This window comes from Ranitomeya imitator, chromosome 3 (genome assembly GCF_032444005.1).
Source record: "Ranitomeya imitator isolate aRanImi1 chromosome 3, aRanImi1.pri, whole genome shotgun sequence".
Classification (NCBI taxonomy): domain Eukaryota; kingdom Metazoa; phylum Chordata; class Amphibia; order Anura; family Dendrobatidae; genus Ranitomeya; species Ranitomeya imitator.
In genome coordinates, this window is record NC_091284.1 from 176,204,626 (window position 1) to 176,225,830 (window position 21,205).

Here is a 21,205-nt window from a genome sequence, read left to right on the forward strand (position 1 = left end):
ATGGTTTTGAGCACCTTGAGGGGTGTAGTTTTTAGAATGGTGTCACACTTGGGTATTTTCTATCATATAGACCCCTCAAAATGACTTCAAATGAGATGTGGTCCCTAAAAAAAATGGTGTTGTAGAAATGAGAAATTGCTGGTCAACTTTTAACCCTTATAACTCCCTAACAAAAAAAATTTTGGTTCCAAAATTGTGCTGATGTAAAGTAGACATGTGGGAAATGTTACTTATTAAGTATTTTGTGTGACACATCTCTGTGATTTAATTGCATAAAAATTCAAAGTTGGAAAATTGCGAAATTTTCATAATTTTCGCCAAATTTCCGTTTTTTTCACAAATAAACGCAGGTACTATCAAATAATTTTTACCATTGTCATGAAGTACAATATGTCACGAGAAAACAACGTCAGAATCACCAGGATCCATTGAAGCGTTCCAGAGTTATAACCTCATAAAGGGACAGTGGTCAGAATTGTAAAAATTGGCCCGGTCATTAAAGTGCAAACCACCCTTGGGGGTAAAGGGGTTAAGGGGTCTAGTTTCCAAATTGGTGTCACTTGTGGGGGGTTTCCACTGTTTAGGCACATCAGGGGCTCTCTAAACGTGACATGGCGTCCCATCTCAATTCCAGCCAATTCTGCATTGAAAAAGTCAAACGGCGCTCCTTCACTTCCAAGTTCTGCGGTGCGCCCAAAAAGTGGTTTACCCCCACATATGGGGTATTGGCGTATTCAGGAGAAATTGCATAACAAAAGTTATGGTTACATTTCTGTTTTTACACATGTGAAAATAAAAAAAAATGGTTCTGAATTAAGATGTTTGCAAAAAAAAGTTAAATGTTCATTTTTTCCTTCCACATTGTTTCAGTTCCTGTGAAGCACGTAAAGGGTTAATAAACTTCTTGAATGTGGTTTTGAGAACCTTGAGGGGTGTAGTTTTTAGAATGGTGTCACACTTCATTATTTTCTATCATATAGACCCCTCAAAATGACTTCAAATGTGATGTGGTCCCTAAAAAAAAAATGGTGTTGTAAAAATGAGAAATTGCTGGTCAACTTTTAACCCTTATAACTCCCTAACAAAAAAAAATTTTGTTTCCAAAATTGTGCTGATGTAAAGTAGACATGTGGGAAATGTTATTTATTAACTATTTTTCGTGACCTCTCTCTCTGATTTAAGGGCATAAAAATACAAAGTTTGAAAATTGCAAAATTTTTAAAATTTTCACCATATTTCCGTTTTTTTCATAAATAATCGCAAGTAATATCGAAGAAATGTTACCACTAACATGAAGTACAATATGTCACGAGAAAACAATCTCAGAATCAGCGGGATCCGTTGAAGCGTTCCAGAGTTATAACCTCATAAAGTGACAGTGGTCAGAATTGCAAAAATTGGCCTGGTCATTAAGTACCAAATTGGCTCTCACTAAGGGGTTAAATATGGATGCCTTGTTTTGCTCTACTTTATGTAGAACACCCAATTATTCATGGTGACGGCACTGATTGCTCTGTTTAATGAGCTAACCCTACTTGAACGATGTGTGATTAACGCTCCTCCTAAAATCAAGCATCAGCTTTGAAAAAAAGGAAAAGTGTGTTTTGGCATTTCTTGCATACAACGTGAAGATAACTTGCTATTATATTACCCAGAATATATGCTTACTAAATTGTCTGGTGCTTTTGTAGGTTGTAATTCAGGGCAGTGATGACATTGCAAGCCGAGCAATAGATCTTCTCAAGGAAATTTATACTAACCTTGGTCCGAGGTTACAAGTAAATCAGGTAAGATTGTCCTGGTTAACACTGCCTCTGACTGTATTGCCTTTAAGATTGTAGGATTGCATGTGTTCCCTGGCAAAATGACGGTCTAGCAATAGCTGGAGAGGAGTCCTATTAGAGAGGTCTGTTCTTCAGCAATTGCTTGTTTTTCACTGATATAGTATGCTGGTATATTACAGTACTATCGCTGCTCAAGCATGCTAATATGTTTTGCTGATCGTATTTTCACTTACCTTTTAGGTGGAGATACATGAGGACTTTATTCAGTCTTGCTTTGATCGCCTGAAGGCCTCATATGACACATTGTGTGTGCTAGATGGTGACAAAGACAGTATTAATTGTGCAAGACAAGAAGCCATACGAATGGTCAGGGTTTTAACGGTCCTTAAAGAATATATAAATGAATGTGACAGTGACTACCATGAAGAGAGAACAATTCTTCCAATGTCCAGGTACTGTAGCAATGTATTCAATGGTCGTGTTCTCACCAGCATGTTAGTTTGCTTACAAAGTTTACGAGTGTTATGAGATTAGGTTCAAAGTGCTTGGTTGTGAGCTTTAATCCAAAGCCATTGTATTTTTATACCTCCTAGGGTACACTGTGATTGCAGCGATACAAGTTGGGCCATCACTGTAACCCCATCTCCTCATAGCAAATCTTTTCTTAGATTATGGCTCTTTCTAATTGGGAAAGTACATGCTATTTTCTTACTTTGTCGCACAACTTTATTTATTTTTTTTAAGGGATTTTTTTATGCTTTGTTTTTATTTAAGTAGACTTGTATGAGCCTTTTGGTTACACTTCATACTGCTTTGTGCTGCTCTACTGTATTGTCTACTCCACTCTTTTGGGTGTATTGACACAGATTCATGGATTTGTTTTCACAGATTTCTACTCTAAAATACCTTTTTATGTGTTACAAATTTTTTTGCTCTTGTAAATTTAGTGACTCTGTATTTTCACTATCCTGGCTAGCTTCGCCAAACTGGGCAGAATCCCTTTAGTGGCATACATTTTGCTAGAAATGTGCTCCAGTTCTTGACTAAAGTAACATTTCTGGCGGAGGCTCACGCCTACGTTCAGGTATACCTCATTAAAGTACCATGCGCCTCTTAATGATTGCGACTGCTGGAGCACGATGCACCAAATTCATGAAGACTACCATGGACAAGCAGTCTTAATTAATCTGGCTCATTCTCTTTGCATTAAAGGAGTGTTCTAATCTGCTTTTAAAGGGGTGCTCTGGGGAGATAAAAGTTTAGCCATGCTTTCCTAACCTATAAGGCTATGTGCACACGTTGCGGATTAGGCTTAGGAATTTCTGGTGCAGATTCTGCCTCTCCTGGCAGAAAACACACCTGCGTATTTGTCACTTTTTTTGTGCGTCTTTGCTGCGGTTTTCTTTCGGATTTGCAGCGTTTTTTTTTTTTTGTTTTTTTTTATAATGGAATGGGTACAAAAACACTGCAGATTCACAAAAATGAAGTGACATGCTACTTCTTTTAAACCGCAGCGTTTCCGCAGTGGATTTTCCGCAAAGTGTGCACAGCATTTTTTTTTTCTCTCATTGATTTACATTGTACTGTAAATCAATTGCGGATCTGCAGCGTTTCTGCACCTCAAAAAACGCTACGGATCCGCAGAGAATCTGCAACATGTGCATATACCCTAAAAATAACATAAATAGTTCTTTCGAATGCTGACAGTCCCTAAAATTCAGTGTGATACTGGAGCTCCTCGGTGCCCCCCATTCTGAGACGTTGCATCACATCAAGTGGCGTGGCCTTCTCCTGGCTGCTAATAGCAGCTAGTCCCCTTAGGGTGTGACCAGCCCCTGTCAATCAATACAGTTTATGCGCAAACTAAACTAAAAACAATTGTGGTCATTGTGCTTTTTCTTGTCCTAATTTGACTCCTAATCCAAGAATAACAAGATTATACATTGCAAAAACATAAACACAAAGAAAAAAAAAATGTAGAGAATAATAATAATCTTTATTTTTATGTAGCGCTAACATGATCTGCAGCGCTTTACAGTTTTGCACACATTATCAACGCTGTCCCCGATGGGGCTCATAATCAAAATTCCCTATCAGTATGTCTTTGGAATGTGGGAGGAAATTGGAGAACCCAGAGAAAACCCACACAAACACGGGGAGAACATACAAACTCCTTGCAGATGTTGTCTTGGGAGATAATTATCATCTGTGTACATTTGACTCTTTTTTTAGTCTACACACTCCTATTTAAAATACAAAGTAAAAAAAAACAAAAACAAAACCTATCCGTAAGAATGATTTCAGAATTTTTGTTAAAACTTTTAAGGTATGGGTGAAAAATGCAGAAGTGGTGACGTGTTTGAATTATTCTTTTCCTCTCATTGTTCCACTCCTGATTTTGGTTTAGAAATACTGAGGTAAAATACTTAGTGTGAATGTGGCCTAAAGCTGTGGTTGTGTTCAGATTAGCCGATCACATTTAAACTCTTAACCTTCATTTCTGTAGCACCAACATATTCTGCAGCGCATAATAGTTGGCCGTTTTGCTAAACCCTACATTAAGTCCTCCAAAAGCAGTTGGAAAGCATACTATTGTTTGAGTCCAATGTTAAACTTTTTGCCCATAATTCCAAAAGCAATGTTTGGCACAAATGAAACACTCGGAATCTCCAAGAGATCACCATACCCACAGTGAAGCATGGTGGAGGCAGCATTATGCGTTGGGGCTGTTTTTATTCAACTGGAAGTGGGACTTTAAGGTGGAGGGAATTATGAACAATTTTAAATAACGGATAATTTTTCAACAAAATTCTGCTAAAAAAACTGAAGCTTAAAGAGAAATTTCGCATTTCTGCACAACAATGATCTCAAGCATAACTCCAAATCCACAAACGAATGGCTTTGCCAGGTGGAGATCACGGTTGGAATGACCCAACCAAAGGCCGATCCTGAATTGAAAATCTGTGGTTTGACCTAAAGAGGGCTGTACACAGTAGATACTCTCACAATCTGACAGATTTGCAGTGCTGATGCAAGGAAGAGTGGGCAACGATTGTCAATTCTAGCTGTGCCATGCTGATAGACTCCTTCCCAAAAAGACTGAATGCTGTTGTAAATGCAAAGGGTGTTTCAAGTATTAGTTTCTAAAGGTGCACATATTTAGATTATCCCTGTACAGAGCAGACAGGTAATTAACTACCTGACTGTAAGTTCTTACCCTCAAACCACAAAAATAATCTTGGATAACACTTTTAAAGATGTGCATAGTTATACAACCACATTATTTTAGTTCTTAATTTTCCTTTTTCCATCCAAAACATTTCAATTTATTTTTCTATGGAATTGTGCAGATTATGGGTGACATTAAAGGGAACCTGTCACCCCCAAAATCGAAGGTGAGCTAAGCCCAACAGCATCAAGGGTTTATCTACAGCATTCTGGAATGCTGTAGATTAGCCCCCAATGTATCCTAAAAGATGAGAAAAAGAGATTAGATTATACTCACCCAGGGGCGGTCCCGGTCCGGTCCGATAGGTGTCGCGGTCCAGTCCGGCGCCTCCTATCTTCATCAGATGACGTGCTCTTCTTGTCATCACGCTGCGGCTCCGGCGCAGGCGTACTTTGTCTACCCTGTTGAGGGCAGAGCACAGTACTGCAGTGCACAGGCGCCGGGCCTCTGACCTTTCCCTGCGCACTGCAGTACTTTGATCTGCCCTCAACAGGGTAGACAAAGTACGCCTGAGTGAAGACAAGAAGAGGACGTCATTGTAAGATGATGGGAGGCCCCGGACCGGACCGCGATGCCCATCATACCGGCACCGCCCCTGGGTGAGTATAATCTAACCTCTTTTTCTCATCTTTTAGGATACATTCCAGAATGCTGTAGATAAGGCCCTGATGCTGGTGGGCTTAGCTCACCTTCGATTTTGGGGGTGACGGGTTCCCTTTTAAAGGTGGATAAAAATTCTGAAAGGGTCTTGTTTTGGTATAATTTATTTTTTGACTTGACAAAAACATGGTTTGTCTCTTTATTATATAAATAAATACCATATCTTGTATTTATATCGGATGTTGTGCATTTTTAATATATGGTCTTAGAGTAATCTCAGTCTTTCATGCCTCATTGTGTGTTTATTTTTCCCATCCTCAATAGGATGAAATTTCATAACTTTAAATGTCTCCCCTTTTCTAGGGCTTTTCGTGGCAAACACATAACTTTGGTTGTGCGATTTCCAAATCAGGGACGTCAGGTGGAGGATTTAGACATATGGTCTCACACAAATGACACAATAGGCTCTGTTCGGCGTTGTATACTTAATCGTATCAAGGCTAACAGTGCACATACGAAAGTTGAACTCTTTATCGGTGGAGAACTGGTGGATCCTTCAGAAGACAGAAAGTTAATCGGCCAGTTAAACCTGAAAGATAAAACCGTAAGTATATTTTCAAACTTTATCTTAATAAAATTATTATAAATTGTTTTAATTGAATTTTAATTGTTGTGGACATCCATACATAGTTATTTTTGAGCTCGTGCATTTTTCACCAGTCAATTTAGCTCACGCAATATGCTTACGGTTATGGTTTTCTGATAGCGTCTTACTACTGGTGGGCAAGGATTTGGGCTGCTGTGCTTGATTCAGTGTCTCCTCTCTCCTGTCGTATTCCAAGGAAAATGAAGTATTTCTTCTGTTGTAGTCTTTTGTAGAAGTGTGTCTCGGATCCCTTCTCCATGGTGTCACTTATTCGTCACGTGCCTGCTCTCACACGTGACTTGGGGTTGTGCCTGCAAGGGTTAATCTATCTCCCCACTCTCAGTCCAGCATTCAACCTCTGTCCTATGCTGTAATGGGAGCATAAATCACACACCAACCCAGGCCACACACCCGCTCATACACGCTGCCACCACTCATCGAATACACGGGCGATGAGTCCCAGACTAATAATACTAATAAAAATATGTCTATCACTCATAAGGCTCACACACCTTTAGGCTATGGATTCTTTTAGAACATTCAAGGTTCAACTTGTTAAAGTTTTATACTTTATTTACAAAAAGTTCAATGCTTAAAATAAGAAAAAGGTATAAAAATATGATAATAAAAAGACATACAACTTATGCAAAACAGTATCAAAATAAACAGGAGAAACTTACAGAAACTATCTAACTGGTAGTTGCTTTCTGCTCCCTGAGGGTAAGAAGAATGTAGATTGGATCACACCAGCTTCTCAGGCTGCCCCCATCATGTGAACACAATTCTGTCTGCAGCCTAAATTTATAACTTTGGTCTGAGGTCAGGTTTCTAGACCAGCCCCTCAGGTTAATATCATAATTGCGGGCTGTTTGGCCACGGCCGCTCTACTAAAGAATATATATTATTTTCCTCTTGAGATACTTGTGACCAGGTTCCCAGGAATAGATCACCTCAGGCCGCAATTACCATCTCCCCTCCAAGACCTAAGAGGTGCCAAATGTTACCTTCTTCTTGGCTCTAGCTAGACCTCTTGGTGAGATATGGAGACACAATTTCTACTAGTCCCAAGAAAGTACCTATTAACACCTAGGTGCGATTTGCCTTCAGGACAGATGTTACATTATCACTAGTCACACATATAACCCTAGACATGTCACTACACACATATAGATATATATATATAGAGAGAGAGATATATATATATATATATATATATATCTATATCTATATCCCCACAAAGTGTAATTCTGTATTGGTGCATGGATTTTCATATTTATTGCAGCTGCCATAAAGGCCTCACACATTGTAGTGTGAAATACAGGACATTTTGGAGTAAAGATAAATATGCTTTGTTACAGTTGATTACGGCCAAGCTGACACAGATAAGTTCAAATATGCCTTCAAGTCCTGATAGTTCTTCTGACTCCTCAACTGGGTCTCCTGGAAATCATGGAAACCACTACAGTGATGGTCCAAACCCAGAAGTTGAAAGCTGCCTGCCTGGAGTGGTCTGTATATTTACTGAGTACTCACATCTAGCACTAAGACTTTAGTCACAATACAATGCTAGCTTTTTGTAACCTCTCAGACAATTTTTGTTAAGTTGGCATGCTTATCACCTTCTTCCAAGAGCTTCCAAGAGAATTTTTGCATGACAAGTTTTAATGACACAATCCACTTTATTGTGCAATGTACCAAAAAATGGCGTGAAATGGTGAAAAAATGCTGCGCCACAATTTTTTTTCAAGTGGTTGGGAACAAATACCCCAATGTTAATGATGTTTTAAATTTTGTTTTTTTTATTTACATTTTTAACGTGCGAAAAAAGCGTAATTGGAATTGATTTTTTTTTTTCCCCTCTTTTGAGTTTTTGAAAAGTTACGGCTATGTCTGAGTTTTCAAGTACCAACATGGCAGTGACTGAGGCCTTTAGCATGCCGCCAGCTACCATGGCAACCCATTGGTGCCCCATAATTGTTGGAATTTACCGCTTGTTAAGACGTTTTGCTCCTGATCCCCCTCCACAAACACTGACTCCTCCAGTGATTTACGTGAATGGTATGGCAGATTGCAATGAATACTGATGCATCCCCTTTACTATAATCATAACCCAGTTTGTGTTTTTGACAGAAGAATATGCCAGTTGTACAATCAAACTGTTAGCCTGAGTGAATAAGGCTATTGTGAACAGGGCCTATGTGTAAATGTTCAGCACAAACCTTATTGGGTACTCATGATTTAATTGGCAATTTAGTGCATTGGTGGATATACTAGTGCTCTGTAAACTACGGAACCATTACAATTGATGCTGATCTTTAATAGTATTTTTTGTTTTTTTCATGCTCCAGATAATGTCATTGCACCACCGATATATCTCCTTTCTTTGGCAAGTTGCTGATTTAGGCAGCAGTCTAAATATGCCACCTTTACGTGATGGTGCTCGTGTGCTGATGAAACTCATGCCACCAGGTAAACACAAATAGTCTGCTTTAAGTCAATACTTACGTTTTTAGACTAATTCCTGAGCACATTGGTTCACAGTGATCTGAATGTTTTCAGGATTACCTGTTAAACATTTAAGCAGGTAATTATAATTTAACATCTTAAAGGGAACCTGCCAGTGGATGCATGCTGCCAGATCCATGGGCACCATGTGTGAAACTGAGATCACCTGAGTGTTCTTGAGCTTGTACCTGCTGTCAGGTTCCCTTTAACATTTAATTTCATGTCTGTTTAGGAAATATTGATATCTCCCTTCCCCATAACTGCTTTTATTTCATATGAAATAACTGCAGCATCTTTCCAATACCTTTGTGTTGTGCCATTCATCATTCCGCCTGAATATTTTTGTTTTTAAGTAAACTGACAAAGTTGTCAGAGGTGTCTTTACAGTCTGTCACTGGCAATACAAATCTGCATGATGCGTCCCCAATTTGTTTCTAAATTCCTCAAGAGAAAAGCCGAGGAACATCACAAGGCTGAGAAAAGATGCTCCAGAATAATTCAATAATGAATACAAGTATTAAGTAGCAGACAAGTAATTTTATGTAGATTTTTTGCTGCTTATGAAATCTAGATACAGGTCTAACATTGACTAATTTGTTCTTGTGCAAATGTAAAAAATGAAGGAAAATTCTGCAGTTTTCCTTCTTAAATGCTTCTGGGAGTTCAAAGCCTATAAACATCAGGGGGCAGCTGGGAAGCCAGTGCTCAAACAGAGCTGGACGCCCCATGGAGAAGGCCGAGATTTCCATCTCTGCTTTACTGATCACTGCATAAACTTCACCGAACAAGCGCTGTGCATTGCAGATAGGAATTGCACACTGTGCTTCCACCTCTGGACACAACGATTATGTGATTGCTGGAGAGGAGCAGGAGCCAGATTGGCCCTGCTGTGCCGTCGGAAGGTAGAATTGGCTCTAACTGGCACTAATATGCCAGTCCCAGCTACGGAGGAAATCGGCGACAAAATAAAGGTTTTTGAATGTTGAAAGGTGTCCCACTCCACATAGGATGGAAGCCGGTTGTGCTACACAGCATCTGTCTCCAAGAGCAGTGGCCAGCGCTTGTGTTCATCGCTCTGGTTTACCTGTAAATGCTGCTGTCTGTTGTGACAGTGCGCTATATTGGGTACCCATCCCACCCACAACATTATTGTGCCATGCTGATGGGTTGCCATACGTCTTTCAAAGGAACATTTTAAAAAATAATTGCACTTGGCGTAAGTAGAAAAAATGAAAGCCAGGAGCTTAAAATGATTGAGGTTGTTTTTTTTAGTTTCTTGTGTCTTAATACGAATAGCATTTCTGTGTCTATGGTTCTCTCTGTAATAGCAGTGTATAGGTTCATGCGACTTTTGGAGCTGCCAGAGTTCTTCCTATCAAACGCATGAATTTGTTGTTTTTAGACAATACCATAGTGGAGAAGCTTCGATCAATTTGTTTAGACCATGCTAAACTTGGAGAAAGCAGCCTCAGTTCTTCCTTGGATTCTCTCTTCTTCGGCCAGTCAGCTTCACAAGTTTTATATCTGACAGAGGTGCGTTATTATAATGTAGTAAAAAAATATTCCCAAAATGTAGGCACAGTTTAAGTGTGGCCTTACCGTTACATTTTGGGTGTTATTTCTGATTTCTAGGTTGTTTATGCCTTGTTGATGCCTGCCAATGCACCCTTGGGAGAAGATGCTAGCGACTTTCAGTACAACTTCCTGAAAAGTGGTGGTTTGCCACTGGTATTGAGCATGCTTACTAGGAACAACTTTCTGCCAAACGCTGATATGGAAACAAGAAGAAGTGCCTATCTTAATGCGCTGAAAGTCGCCAAACTGTTGCTTACAGCAATTGGGTATGGGCATGTCCGGTCAGTCGCTGAAGCTTGTCAGCCCGCCGAAGGATCAAATCCAGTGTCACCGGTAGGTTAATGATTTGAGAAGCTTTTTAGGTGTTTTTTTTTTTACGTTTGTGTGCCATTCTTCATGTATGGATGTGTGTATATTACACATTTTAAATAAGCTTTATAGCCAGGACCAAATAACCATTAGTTTTGCTAAAGCGTGTGTGCGTGTATTTGACATACTTACGCTTTTTTTTTTTTTTTTGATGTCCCATGTAGCTTTTATATATTTTAAAGTGATGCAGCGCTAAGCCTTAATTTATTATGTATTTGACTTAGGCGACCCATGATCAAGCAGTGGTGCTACAAAATGCCCTGCAGAACATTCCTAACCCAACCTCAGAATGTATGCTGAGAAATGTAGCAATACGCCTAGCACAACAAATATCTGATGAAGTAAGCACTGGTTCCTTTTTTGGTTTTGGAGACTCAATTCACCACACAACCTTTTTATTAACCATGTGAACTTTACCTTTTTATTTAGGCTTCGAAGTTTATCCCCGATATTTGTGTAATTCGAGCAATACAGAAAGTAATCTGGGCATCTGGCTGTGGATCTGTTCAGTTGGTGTTTTCAGCCAATGAGGAAATAAGCAAAATTTACGAGAAGGTAATACAAATGTATGCTAGCCCCAAAAATGTTTTTTACCAGTTTTTTTTTTTTTGTCTTAATGCAACTGGAATGATGTCCTACTTGACACCCTGATGTCTGACTGAAAGCAAAACCAGCATAATCTGACCCTGCAGTCATACAAATGTACAGATGTATGTTAACAAGAACTGCAGACGTGATGGAAAGGAGTAGGACACTGGGATGTGATTGAACCGAAATTCTTAACGTGGATACACAAGTGGTTTATCTTGGATTATCAGAATTTCTGCATTGTGGGGTTTTAGATTACTAATGTTGCACTTTATTATTTGCTTGTGAGCCAAGTACTGGACATTATCATTTACATCGTTCTTATTTATCAGACGAACGCCGGTAATGAACCCGACCCAGAAGATGAACAAGTTTGTTGCGAGGCTCTAGAAGGGATGACCTTGTGTTTTGCTCTGATACCAACAGCACTGGAAGCCCTCAGTAAAGAGAAAGCATGGCAAACCTTTATTATTGACTTGCTGCTACATTGTCAAAGCAAGTGAGTGTTTCTAGTCACAAATGTCTTTCTGGTTATGTTGCAAAAGGATTTTTTCCAAATTAATTTTTATTGGATTTTGTAATTACCGTATATAAAGGGTATGGATAGAGGGTATGGATAGAGGGTAAGGATAAGCAGGGTCAAGGGAAGGGAAAGGAATCCCCATGTATATGGGGAAAGAGGGGAAAAAAAGACAGGCATATAAACAGTTGCATAAATTTGCCCAAAATATCAGCACCTAAAAGTAAAGCATCTTTTCAGTATAGTAAATCAGTTGGTAATATTACCAAGATCAAATGTTGTATATTACCTAAACCTAGAAGTAAATCAGTCAGAAATATGAACAAAATCAACTGTAGCTTAATAGCTAAACCTAGAAGTCTTTGTAAAACAACGGTTTTACATGTTATGTAATATATGGCCTGCCGCACCCGGGAACGCCCTATAGGCTGCCCTAAGATCAGGTGGAGGAATGTTCGGTTCATTCAAATAAGACTGTAAAAGTGGAAAAGAATTAGTTCAACTACTCAGATTTCTAGTCGTAGATTAATTAGTAGCCTTGAGGTTCAATCAACCGGGGCAAAGATCCAACTTCAGTTGAGATGGTAGTCCAGAGGTGGCCTTAGAGATTTTGAAACCAGCACCTTCAAGGAAATTAATTCCCTCGTCCGGAGAAGAAATATGGATTAATATTGACGCATGTTTCACCTGGAGCGATGATGATTGAGTCCAGACATAGGGAATCCCAGCACGCAGAAGTTCACGAGTGATGTGGGAAAAAGTTTTTCTCTTTTGCAGATTGTCTCTTGACAAGTCCTCGTAGAATATTAAATGGCTGTATGGAGATGAAGGAAACCTTGGCTCCCCCAACACACCAAGAAGCGCATTTCTCACCCAGTTGGGGTAAAATGAAACAATGACATCTCTTGACAGGTTCTGCGGAAGAGAGGGTGGCCTGCGTATTCTAAAGGCTTTTTCAATCAGAAACCTTTCATTAGTGTTAGGAATCAAATGAGAAATCATTGAGGAAATGTAGATTTTCAATTGGAAGGTCTGAATCGACTCCGGTATTCCCCTGATCTTGATGTTTTCTCCTTCTGGAGTCCTCATAATTAGCCAAGTTGGTTTTGAGGAAAATAATGTCCTTTTGAATCTCATCCATTGATTTTGAGGGTGTGATTGAGGATTGAGGAATGCTAATTTCGTCTTTTTTTTGTTAGAAGAGTCAATTGCTTCTGGAACATGAAAAGAACCATCATAGGTGCCGTATAATGCTGACTGTGTCGTTGGCCACTGATATTAGCGTATCTTGGAAGAGTCTCTTTATGAAAATTTCGGATGCTTTAGAGATATTTATCTTTCTGGAGTCAGTCAGTTGGTCTTTATGGTCTTGTAATAGGTCATTATCACACTTTCCATTAGGCTCCTTTTCCCCAAGATTCAATGCAGATAGAAAGGTTTTAAGTAAATTAATCATTAAACCCTCTGTCGGGTAGCCGTCGGATGTGTGAATCTCCTTCATCAATTGAAGATTCGGGGAGGATATTTCAATATTAAAATTTACTGCAGGATTAAACTCTCACAAGAAGCCCCACTCAATGAGGTATTGTCAGAAAGACCATTTATACTATGAGTAGAAGTCTCTATGTTTTCAAAGAACTCCTCTGAGTGTATACTCACTAAGCTTCTAAAGAGTCAGGAGAGCTGTTTGAATGGTCTGCCAGGACACCATTCTCACCTCCACCTCCACAAAAGCCCTCAATGAAGCATCAAATCTTCTAAAGGAAGTTTATAAAGCTTTACAAAGCACTGATATGGGTTCAGAACTGACTGTTAATTTCTCTGAGTGTCCTAGGAACTTATCTGGGAGTGCCCCTTTAAATTTCCCAGACAAGTTGTCTGTGATGACATGGCAGGGGAAGGCTTGTGTCAACAATTTGTTTGCATGTTGAGGATAAGAGACTCATTAAGGGTACCGTCACACAGTGGCACTTTGATCGCTAGGACGGCACGATCCGTGACTTTCCAGCGATATCCTTACGATCTCGCTGTGTCTGACACGCTACTGCGATCAGGGACCCCGCTGAGAATCGTACGTCGTAGCAGATCATTTGAAACTTTCTTTTGTCGCTGGATCTCCCGCTGACATCGCTGAATCGGCGTGTGTGACGCCGATTCAGCGATGTCTTCACTGGTAACCAGGGTAAACATCGGGTTACTAAGCGCAGGGCCGTGCTTAGTAACTCGATGTTTACCCTGGTTACCAGCGTAAACGTAAAAAAAAACAAACACTACATACTTACCTTCCGTGTCTGTCCTCCGGCGCTGTGCTGCTCTGCACTGGCTGTGAGCGCCGGCCAGCCTGAAAGCACAGCGGTGACGTCACCGCTCTGCTTTATGGCTGACCGGTGCTGACAGTGCAGAGGAAAGCACAGCGCCGGAGGACAGACACGGAAGGTAAGTATGTAGTTTTTTTTTTTTTTTACGTTTACGCTGGTAACCAGGGTAAACATCAGGTTACTAAGCGCGGCCCTGCGCTTAGTAACCCGATGTTTACCCTGGTTACCAGGGGACTTGGGGATCGTTGGTCGCTGGAGAGCGGTCTGTGTGACAGCTCTCCAGCGACCACACAGCGACGCTGCAGCGATCGACATCGTTGTCGTATCGCTGCAGCGTCGTTTGTGTGACGGTACGCTAACACCAGCGTTCCCACCTAATTCCCCTGTATTGAACTGGCACGAACTTGGCTGTATGTGGGGTGTGGGAAAAAGCTGTGGATGTCTGCTTACCAGCGCCGGTGTCCGACAGGCCCCACTGGTCTCCTGCACAATTCTCCATCCCTGTCTATCCTTTGTCAGCATAGGAACCTTCTGCTCCAAGCCCCGGCATCCCTGATGTGCTCCGGTGATTACCCCCACAGTCCGGTGAAGGTGAGCTTCTTCAGTCCAGCGCAGCTGCGGCAATATGGTTCCCTGCTCCTTCGCTGCCTCATCCTGTGCCCGGGATTCGGCTGCAGCTCCGGCACAGACAGGTGCTTAGTACCTCAGCTGCGGCTCTATCCCTTGGTCACTTCCGGGATCTCTGCCCTGTCTCCCGGCGTCTCGGCTCACCGCGGCTCTGATTCTTTTTATCAGCGCTACAAGCTGGTGCCGGAGCTCCAGTGAGGGGAGGCTTTCTTACGGTGAGGGTCCCGCGGGGTGGCTGTGTTTCAGGGAGCATCGGCCTCGCCTGTATATGGTGAAGGCTTGATACTTTAGCTGCGGGTCTGGTCTGTTTGTTTCCTGGTGCTGTTAGGCCTTCGCTATGTTTCCCCGCATTTCTTCATCTCGGGAGAGGAACTTTACCCCCCAGTTGGGGTCTTTCTGCTTGTGTGTAGATCCAGGCATATTCTGAAAGCTTTTTAGTCCCGATTTTCCACTTTTATAGTAAGCTTTAGTTGCTTAAATCAGGAAAATTGTAGGAGCTCCTGTGAAGCAAATCAGCTCCCTTCCCCTTGCAAACCACGCCCCCTGTTGCAAAAGGATTTTGCGCTATTGAGCAGGTCCTAACCTTACCTGAAAATAATGGTGTATTTCACAAATTCAAGACAAACTTGACCTTATAACCAGGTCTGCTTCACATTTTCTACTTTGTCGCCCTTTTTAGATGTGCATCTTTTAGGGTATGTGCAGCGGTTAGATTAGTTTGCAATACATGAGTTTTAAAAAATAATTTCAGCTACAATAGAAGTAAAATGGTAATGTTCTCTATTGTCAGGTTACAGTCAGTCTTCGGTTCATCTTTTTGTCGCTGTTCTAGTTTAGAAAAGCATTCGAGAGGTTAGGAGATCCATCTAGTGTGTATTTCAAAGGTAGCATTGGAATACGTATTTACGCCAATGGTAGGTCCTGTGTTAGTGCATACATTAGCTGGCTTGTACATTTATAATGTACAGATTTTTCCCAAGATAGGCAGGTGTTGTTTACTTACCATGTGACTGTACAGGGTTAGCATCTTTCCATTCACCTCCATCTTTGCAAACAGTCCATACATCCAAGACACAAATCTCTGCCACCGGCTACTCATCTATTTATTTTCTCTTTTGATACTGGCACAGCATTCTTGGTCAAACATTTAATCTAAAAGCGTCCCCTTCTTTTGGCATTATCGGCTGTTTGGCAGAGCCCTCCCAGCCAAGCAGGTTATCGCTAATGAGACAAACCCTTTGGTGACCCCATTACTAGCTTAAATGTAAAAAATATTTTCAAGATTAGTCTCCTGTTTAAAGTGCTGGTCTACCTGATTATCTTGCATGCATATTACTCAGTTGTGGTCGCTTGAATGGCTGCACATCTGTATGACAATTTTGAAGAATGTTTTCCAGTTCAGCCGTGGCTACAATAGAAATGGCCTTGTTTCCCATGCCTGTTTATTCACCTTCCAGAAGAAATGAGATATTAACTTTAAAAAAGTGTTATTGGGAAATACATGCAAAGCACAGGAAGTAATGGCACATCGTATGCTACAGCACTGAATACAGGACTGTCAGTCTTGTGTTGACAATTATTGGTGTTGAAAGACTATGGACAGAATTGTTATACAGCAGAACAATAATAATCTCTGCCTTATTTTAGAATGTTTGTTTTTTTGTTGGAAAACGCCATCGATAAGACTGGTGACATGAAGCAGAATTACTATTATGTAACAGTTATGTCCATAAATATTTGAACAGTTCATAGATTAGGAATGTTTATTGTCCTCTGATTGGGGTCTGGTTCTGTTATGATGACCCCACATGGTATAATGAGCAAATTCCTTAGTTAATGTAAAAATACATTAATCCATGCAACACATTCATTCCTGCACAGTGTCAAAGGTCATCATCAGCTTATATTGCCATACTCTTCTATCTCTTTGAGATTTGATGTTACCTTTTAATACAAGTCAGTTCATGTCCATAATGCTATGATTGGGAAGACAAAAATGTGTTGCCACAGGTAGATGCATTCTTTTTTTTTTATTATTATTATTGTATGGCGATGAGAGTTCATTCTTGTTCTCAGTTTCTGCCCTGTCTCCCCCACATACTTGTTTTTTTTTTGTTTTTTTGTTTTTTTTTTACTGATCTGTAACATTATTTAGAAAGTGAATATTCTGTTTTGTGTTTTGCAGACTTGTGAGACAAATGGCACAGGAGCAGTTCTTTCTTATGGCCACCAGGTGCTGCATGGGGCACAGACCCCTCATTTTCTTCATCACTCTGCTCTTTACAGTACTGGGGGTAAGACCTTTCTTAAATGTGTAAAATTGTTTCATTATCTTGAGAATAATTTGTTTATTTAACCTTTAAGGTACCGTCACATTAAGCGACGCTCCAGCGATCTAGACAACGATCCCGATCGCTGCAGCGTCGATGTGTGGTCGCTGGAGAGCTGTCACACAGACAGCTCTCCAGCAACCAACAATGCCGGTCCCCTGGTAACGAGGGTAAACGTAAAAAAAAACACACTACATACTTACATTCCGGTGTCTGTCCTCCGGCGTTGTGCTTTCCTGCACTGTCAGCGCCGGCCAGCCGAAAAGCAGAGCGGTGACGTCAGCGCTGTGCTTTACGGCTGGCCGGCGCTCACAGCCAGTGGAGGAAAGGACAGCGCCGGGGGACAGACACCGGAATGTGAGTATTTAGTGTTTTTTTTTTTTGTTTCTTTTACGCTGGTAACCAGGGTAAACATCGGGTTACTAAGCGCGGCCCTGCGCTTAGGAACCCGATGTTTACCCTGGTTATTAGTGAAGACATCGCTGAATCGGCATCACACACGTCGATTCAGCGATGTCTGCGGGAGTCCAGCGACGAAATAAAGTGCTGGACTTTCTGCTCCGACCAACGATGGCACAGCAGGATCCAGATCGCTGCTGTCTGTCAAACTGCACGATATCGCTAGCCAGGACGCTGCAACGTCACGGATCGCTAGCGATATTGTTCAGTGTGACGGTACCTTTAGCTTAAACGTTGCCCAACTACAAGCTCTGCAAAGCTAAGGACCGTCGTCGGTCTATGAGCTTGATCTGGGTTACAAAGACATCCAGCAGAATAATGAATGCAGCTGTCAATTAAAATGTGGATCCGTACAAGATAACACATTTTTAGGTGTTTTTAACAAATGCCATTTTATGTATTTACATGAATTGTAAGATGTTCTTAGAAGTGGGCAAACTCCAAATGTCTGTGCTGCGGTGCTTGTATATATGCTCTGTTGTGGATGACTTTGCTCTTTTTTTTTTCTGTGTTGCCTTTATGTATTGGGTGCTGCATTTTGATCTACAATGATACTGGACAGCACTATTTTCTGCTCCTTTTCTTTTTTGAAAGTAAAAATCATTAGTTAAGATGAACAGATGCTGAGGATCAGGTCGTTACAGTTTAATTCTGTGTAAAAATAAAAGGTCATCCATGTACACATTTATGGCTCCAAACTATTTGGAGCAAGTTTTCATTTCATTCAGGCGGGAATTAAATGGGGATATGGCTGCTAATCTGTGCTGTATAAACTGCTATGGGAATTCAGTATATACAGTGGGTATGGAAAGTTTTCAGACCCCTTTACATTTTTTCACTATTTGTTTTATTACAGCCATTTGGTAAATTCAAAAAACGTCATTTTTTATCTCATTAATGTACACTCTGCACCCCATCTTGTCTAAAAGAAGAAAAAAAAATATAGAAATGTAGTAATTTTTGCAAATGTATTAAACAAAGAATGTGCTGGAGCGTGCGGACAGCTGTATACTGAGTGGTGAGTGAAGTCATGCCAGTATGACTGAAAGCTGGGGGCTGGCGGGAGGAATAAAGTTCATTTTCTCCCAGTAGCCAGGCTTTCAGTGCAGCAGCTGGGCAGCTTTTAGAAGAATATTAATCTGCAGGTTAAGTTTTAGGGCACATGACGGATTCCCTTTTATTATGGAAGAAAATACCAGGGGACACATTTTTTAAAGGGACACTGTCACCTGAATTTGGAGGGAACAATCTTCAGCCATGGAGGCGGGGTTTTCGGGTGTTTGATACACCCTTTCCTTACCTGCTGGCTGCATGCTGGCTGCAATATTGGATTGGTGACAGTGTCCCTTTAATTGCATTTAGTTTTAAAATCTTTGAAAAGAATAATGTATTAAGGCATAAATGTTTCATTTACAGAGTACAGCGAGAGAACGAGCCAAACACTCTGGGGATTACTTCACCCTTCTGAGGCACCTTCTAAACTATGCTTACAACAGTAACATTAACATCCCCAATGCAGAAGTTCTCCTAAACAATGAAATTGATTGGCTTAAAAGGATACGGGTATGATTTATTCTGTACTTTTTTTTGGGGGGGGGGGGGAGGAGGGGGTCTTGAAAATCAGGGATTTGTGTCCAAATTAGTGCTTTGTTTGTTTATATGATGTAAAATGTCAACATTTCTGATTTTTTTCTTAGGATGATGTGAAGAGAACAGGTGAGACTGGCATTGAGGAAACCATTCTGGAGGGTCACCTTGGAGTAACAAAAGAATTACTAGCTTTCCAAACGCCTGAAAAGAAGTATCACATTGGCTGCGAGAAAGGGGGCGCTAATCTTATTAAGGTATTGCCTTAGTAGTTGTAGTTTGTTCCTGCAATCTTGTGTGCAGCTTTATCAGACCATTGCAAGGTTAATTGCTTGTCACTTAAACAAGATATTGAATGCCACGTTCTCTCTGGTATCTCTGGTCTGGCTGCAACAATCCAAAAGTTTCACCAATACCTGATGATGTACTTGCTGGGATGTGCACTATAATATAGGTAAAATCATGGTTTTCGATGAAGCCCAACCTGAGGCTGAGCTTCACAGACCTACTAACATGGCAACAGGCCCCCTGGCAACCCACTGGCACCATTATTGGTTTACAGTATGGTGTCGGCTCAGCTCCTGAGTCTGCTTCAAACACTCGCACCAGGCGTGTGACAAACGTGGAAACACATGGCAGCTCCTTCCCAGATGATTTAGTCTGGTTAGTTTTCCCTTTGACCTCTTGATAAGTCTACATGTGTCCTTCAACCCCTTAATGACTGCCGCTAAGTCTTTTAACTGACCTGAGATATAAGCGAATATCATCCCCATACAGGAGACAATCCAGCAGCTGTTGGCTGTACACTATAGCTGACAACCTACTGCATGAGCCACGATCAGTGTTGTCACCGTTCACATCTGTTTAACCCCTTTGATGCTGCTGTCAATAATGATTGTCATATAAATGGATAACAGTGTGGCTTCTCCCTCTTTATTCCCATCGGCACCCTGAGATCATGATTGTGTGGCCCTGATGTTTGTCAAGGCAATTCACGAGTAAATAGCGACCTTAAGGTACCGTTACACTAAACGACTTACCAACGATCACGACCAGCGATACGACCTGGCCGTGATCGTTGGCAAGTCGTTGTGTGGTCGCTGGGGAGCTGTCACACAGATGGCTCTCTCCAGTGACCAACGATCCGGGGAAAGACTTCGTTGATCGTTGAAGCAGGGACACAGCGCCAGGAGCAGGTAAGTATACGGGGAGGGGGAGCGCAGCGCTGCACGATATTTACCTCTCCTCGGTCCGTTGCGGCTCCCTCTTCAGCGTCCTCTGGCAGTGACGCTCAGGTCAGAGGGCGCGGTGACATAGTCAGTGCGCGCCCTCTGCTGAACGTCAGTGCCGAAGACGGAGCCGCACAAGGAGCAGGTAAAAGTGCTGGGGGTCCTGAGCGACGGAGAGGTGAGTATCTGATTTTTTTTTTTTATGGCAGCAAAAGCAAATGGGGTAAGTGGCTGTGCGGAGCCATAACGCTTGTGCAGCACTATATAGGACAAATATCTCTATGGAGCATCTTATGGGGCCCTTATTACCCTTTATGCAGGATTATATGGGGCATATTTTAATATGGAGCATCTAATGGGGCCCATCAAACTATATGGAGCATTATATGGGGCTCCTGATTCAATATGGATATTCAAAAACACTTAACCTACTGATGTCTCAATTCATTTTACTTTTATTGGTATCTATTTTTATTTTTGAAATTTACTGGTAGCTGCTGCATTTCCCACCCTAGGCTTATACTCCAGTCATTAAGTTTTCCCAGTTTTTTGTGGCAAAATTAGGGGGGTCGGCTTAGGCTACTTTCAGACTAGCGTCGGAATCTGCCCGTCGCAATGCGTCGGGCCGAGATTCCGACGCTAGCGTTTGATGCGCCGCACAACGGGTGCAGCGGATGCATTTCTCCGGCGCATCCGCTGCCCCATTGGGAGGTGGGGGCGGAGTTCCAGCCGCACATGCGCGGTCTGAAAAAGTGGTCCGTCGGCAGCAAAAAAACGTTACATTTTTTTTTGCTCTCGGCGGTCCGCCACAACACTGCGCAACCGTCGCACGACGGTTG

The 21,205-nt window shown here is 41.4% G+C and overlaps 1 protein-coding gene across 6 annotated transcripts in view; it reads left to right on the top strand.

The window, feature by feature from the left end:
• USP9X (ubiquitin specific peptidase 9 X-linked) overlaps nucleotides 1-21,205 on the top strand; it is a 241,980-nt gene that overhangs the window by 153,940 nt on the left and 66,835 nt on the right. For all 6 annotated transcript variants that reach the window (XM_069761633.1, XM_069761629.1, XM_069761631.1 and 3 more), the window contains exons 17-29: nucleotides 1,692-1,787; nucleotides 2,025-2,236; nucleotides 5,977-6,217; nucleotides 7,618-7,767; nucleotides 8,608-8,728; nucleotides 10,167-10,297; nucleotides 10,397-10,672; nucleotides 10,933-11,049; nucleotides 11,138-11,263; nucleotides 11,629-11,795; nucleotides 16,947-17,055; nucleotides 18,967-19,113; nucleotides 19,248-19,394. In XM_069761633.1, the coding sequence (XP_069617734.1) occupies nucleotides 1,692-1,787; nucleotides 2,025-2,236; nucleotides 5,977-6,217; nucleotides 7,618-7,767; nucleotides 8,608-8,728; nucleotides 10,167-10,297; nucleotides 10,397-10,672; nucleotides 10,933-11,049; nucleotides 11,138-11,263; nucleotides 11,629-11,795; nucleotides 16,947-17,055; nucleotides 18,967-19,113; nucleotides 19,248-19,394 (2,040 nt within the window). The remainder of the gene's footprint in view (nucleotides 1-1,691; nucleotides 1,788-2,024; nucleotides 2,237-5,976; nucleotides 6,218-7,617; nucleotides 7,768-8,607; nucleotides 8,729-10,166; nucleotides 10,298-10,396; nucleotides 10,673-10,932; nucleotides 11,050-11,137; nucleotides 11,264-11,628; nucleotides 11,796-16,946; nucleotides 17,056-18,966; nucleotides 19,114-19,247; nucleotides 19,395-21,205) is intronic.